At 66.5% G+C, this 4,274-nt stretch overlaps 1 protein-coding gene across 1 annotated transcript in view; it reads right to left on the reverse strand.

The window, feature by feature from the left end:
• The window catches only part of SLC22A2 (solute carrier family 22 (organic cation transporter), member 2), a 22,562-nt gene extending 20,760 nt beyond the window's left edge, over positions 1 to 1,802 (reverse strand). Inside the window, 3 exon segments of the mRNA XM_004695991.2 lie at positions 88 to 570; positions 1,382 to 1,540; positions 1,607 to 1,802. Of these exon segments, the coding sequence (XP_004696048.1) occupies positions 88 to 570; positions 1,382 to 1,540; positions 1,607 to 1,802 (838 nt within the window).
• Positions 1,803 to 4,274: the final 2,472 nt, after the last annotated feature.

Genomic DNA, 4,274 nt, shown 5'->3' on the forward strand with positions numbered 1-4,274 from the left:
CCCTGGATTTTATAATTCTGTTTTCGGAACAACACTAATCTGGCGTTTTCGCCTTCCAGCTCTGAAGCGTCCTTCCCCTTGACCCACTTGCGAGGGAACAGTCGCTGCTGGAGGGCCGCGGGGTCGCGAGCAGAGGCAGCGGGAGCTCTGCCTGGCTGTGTGTCTTCCCGTCCTGGCTCTCAGGCCTGCGGCTGGGGCGCTCACACGTGGGGCCCGGGCGGCTGACAGGTGGGGCTCGGGCAGCTGACAGGTGGGGCCCGGGCGGCTGACAGGTGGGGCTCGGGCAGCTGACAGGTGGGGCTCGGGCCTCTGACAGGTGGGGCTCAGGCGGCTCACAGGTGGGGCCCGGGCGGCTGACAGGTGGGGCCGAGGCTTGCTGCTTTCCGGGAGGACCACCCCGAGGGGGCGCTGCGCTCACGGCAGGGCCTGCAGGTTCGCGTCCGCGGCATCCTCCTGCAGCTCCGCCATTGCAGACGGTGTGAGCGCCGTCCGCAGTCTCCTCCACCTGCAACTGCATGCACCCGGGGTATCCCTGGAACCCCATCAAGTGCTGCTTGCCCAGGAGCCCGGCTGTGGTGGCGGGGCAGGTCAGCATGCACAGCGGTTTGCCATTGTCTGGGCGGGGGCTGGCCTCCAGGAGCCAAGAGTTTCCATGATGAAGCCCATCTCCCTACGATGCCCTCTGCTCCCCAGGAAAATATAAAGGCAGCTGTGGTCGTTCGGAGGCTACACCTCGCCGAGGCCAAGGTGGAGGGGCTGGGGCGCAGTGGGGCGCAGCGCAGGGAGCCGGGTGGGTCTCGGCTGCTGAGCTGGGCCCCTTCGGAAGCCCCTTGAAAGCTGGAAGGGCTCACGGAACCTCTGTGCCAGGCGGAGCGGCTGAGCCGGGAGACACAGGCGGGCCTTGGCTCTGGAGGCCGCCGGGTGCCAGCGCGTTTTCAGGTACAGATGAGAACTAAGAAATCCAGGGCAGATACCGGAGGCCATCAGCCCCGACACTCAGGGGCGAGCCAGACCTTCGACGCGCGCTGCCAGCACAGCCTTCTCCGCATCGCCCAGTTCAGCTCCAATCCTGGGCGCGAGATGAGCCCTTGGGGAGCCCTGCAAGTGGAGAGAGCCGATTCAGGGCGCGCCCGGCCCCGAGGCCCGCTGAGTGCCCCCCTGCCTCGGCCGCCCCAGGCTGGCGTCGGGGCCCCTGGCATCCGGGATCCACGCCAAGCTGCCTCTCTGCCTCCCGGACGACGCCGCAGCTCCGCCGTAACCCGGGCGCGCACCTCATTCCTGGCTTCTGGGAAGATTCTTGGCCAGCCCTGTTCGCCCTGAATCATCCTGGTTTCTTAAAATAATCTGAAGCGTGCCAGAGCTCCTGGAGCCGAAACCGCACGTCTGAAGGCGCCGCGATCCCGCCCAGGACAGTGGGCGGAGCCTAGTGCCGGTCCCCCGCGTGCGCGGGCGGCCATCAGCAGGACACTCCGCCACCCGGTCCAGCCTCCAGCCTCCACCTCGTCCGCCTCAGCCTCGGTCGGCTCCACCGCCCGCGGGTCTAGTGGATGGAAAACGTCCACGGGTTGCAACGCCAGTGCCGGCCAGTGTCTCTGTACCCACTGACCCGCCATCATGACCAGACAGTCGGTGGCATAATCGCCATCACCCCCAGAGACCGTGGGGAGGCGGAGGCCACTGCGTTCCTCCAGAGTGGATGGGACCAAGGTGGCTTTGATCTCAGAGCTCCGCCCAACCCTCTCTGGCCCCAGGCACCAGCAGCCAAGCTGCAGGACCCGCAGAAGCTGAGGGCCGAAGCCCATGGCCGTGTGTCCGGAGGAGACAGGGGAGAGCTGCCCAGGACGAGCTCACTCTGCAGCCCAGGCTCCCCTCCCGGGGGGGAGGTGTGACTGCCCCCCTCTACGCCGAGGCCACTGAGTTGGGAGCGTTTGGGGACTTCCGGCCAGGCTGAGTCGGGACCTGGGTTGAGTCACCCCACCGCCCTGGCCGTGGGAGCGGGCACGTTAAAGGTGGCCTCTGTGCCATCCCGGAGCCGCCTTCTCCTGGGACGCTTGCAAGCACGCACAGTTGGGGTTTCTCTGCCATCCGGCGGGTGTCGTGTCCAGACACCAGCGTTGTACATGCAAAAGGACGCCAGGTCAGAGGGTGAGGAGCTCGCCTGCTGAGAAGTGTGTCGAGAGTCCCTCAGACTCACTGCAGTAAATGATCAGATAAGCGCACGGTAAGCCCTGAGATCACTTTCAGCCACAGGCTCCTGCACTGTTCTGAGGCGTGCTGGCACAGGCCGGCCACAGGTCCCCTGAAGCCCAGCTGCGGGCGGTTGGGGCGCCGGGGCTCCGGAGCAGAGCCCACAGGCCCGGAGACGGAGGGAGACCCAGCACGGGGCCGGGCTGTGCTCTCGGTGGGCTCCGGTCTCTTGGGCCAGCTCACTCCATACGTGGGGCCGACGACGGGAGCCCAGCCCAGTGGCGAGCGGCACCTAACCACGCGGTCCGATGACTCGTGGTCCCTGAAAGCGGGCCCCACCCTCTTCGGGGTCCTTTGTCCCAGCAGCTCCAGGAAGGCGGCGGCCCCCAGAATGACTCCTCAGGTCCCCAAACACGGAAGCAGTGCAGGGGCAGGGAGACACACAGACCTTCGGGCAGGTCCGGCCTTCGTCCCTGGGGGTGGCCCGTGCGCAAAGGGGAGGCGGCTCTGTGCCCGGGTGGGGGTGAGTGTGGCAGGGGCAGGATGGGGGGCCCGGCTGGGCCAGCGCCCCCCGTTGGCGATGGCTGGGACAGGAGGGCTGAGGGCAGGTCATCTGGCTGTGATTCCGGCGCTTGTCCTCCGGTGGCCTGAGCCAGCGCAGCCTGAGCACCTTCCTGACACCAGGGCGAGCTCCGGGCTTGGGGACACTTGGTCGGAGTCAGCGGCTGGGGAGTGGGGACACCCAGGCCCCACACAGCCTTGCAATAGTGAGCCTTCACTCAACAAGACGTTTCACCTCCTACCCCACCTTGTCCACACCCCACCGGCCCCTCGTGTCCTGCAAGGTGCTGGGCCCGGTGGTCAGGCCTGGGGCGCGTGACCTGCCCTGACTCAGACTCCAGGGCTCTGGGTGGGAGGCTCAGCCCAGGGCAGGCTGCTCCCACTCTTCAAGGACAAGCACCCCGGACAGCTGCACCCGGCTTCCCTGCGGGTGAGCCCAGCCCATGGAAGGGGGCTCTGGTCCCTGGAGGACCTTCCTCACGCCGTCTCAGGGGCTGTTTGCTAGAACCTTCTGTGTGTGCATTTACCCCTTTTCCTCCCTCTGGGTGAACAGATCGTTGCCGCCTGCCTGCACAGAGCGCCCAGGGCCGGGAGGCCTCTCTGTGGCCTCAGGCTCCTTTCCAGAGGTGCACCTGTGCCCCTTGGGTCTCCATCCCCCACCACAGGGCAGCCTGAGCTGCGTCTGGAGTCCCACCCCGGGGAGTCGGCTCCAGGGCCCAGAGCCAGGGGCAGCTTCTCAGCCGCATGGGGCCAACACTGTGGTGCCTGGACCCCCCGGGGGCTCCCTCCCTCCCTCCATGGGGGATATGGCTTATTTTTTTTAAAGATTTATCTATGTGTGCATACAGAACTGGGGTGCAGGCCAGAGGCGCAGGGGGTGAGAGGAATCACCAACAGAACAGGCCAAGTGATGAAGTACTCTGCTTCAGGTCAGGAGAGGTCTGCCGCGCCATGTGGTCACCTCAGGGTGGGGATCGAACTCATGCTCAGGTGGCTTTAGCTTCTCACTGCTGTGCTTACCCGCCGCGCCGCCAGGGAGGCCGGGATGTCTAGTTTTATCTTCAGAAGCGATGGCGCTGGGCTTATTTCCCTTAAGTCGGAGGTTGGACTTGGGCTCGCAGTGGGATGAGGCACCTGGAAGGAGCCTCGTGGCTCCTGGGCCTGCACATTAAAACCCAAGGTGCCACCCTGCCCCGGTGCCCGCGGGTGACTGCGGGGTGGCCCGGAGTGGTGACGCTGGAGGAAGGGGGTCATCAGGGGAGGGCAAACGCCGATGGTGCCCGTGTGGCCTCCACAGAACTGAGCTCAGGGACCGGCGTAAACAAGGACACTTGAAACCAGACTGCAGACCTGACCGTGCGGGGTGCGGGGGCAAAGCAAAGGGGAGCGGGCCCGGGCGGGGGATGGGGTGGGGCCGCAGGTGTGTGGGGTGGCAGCCCCGAGGTGCCAGCCGCAGCCCTGCCTGGCTCCGGTGGTGCTGACCCACGTGACCTGCCTGGCTCCGGTGGTGCTGACCCACGTGACCT

Source organism: Condylura cristata, unplaced genomic scaffold (assembly GCF_000260355.1).
Source record: "Condylura cristata isolate star-nosed mole 26May11 unplaced genomic scaffold, ConCri1.0 scaffold00001, whole genome shotgun sequence".
In the NCBI taxonomy this organism is placed as follows: Eukaryota; Metazoa; Chordata; class Mammalia; order Eulipotyphla; family Talpidae; genus Condylura; species Condylura cristata.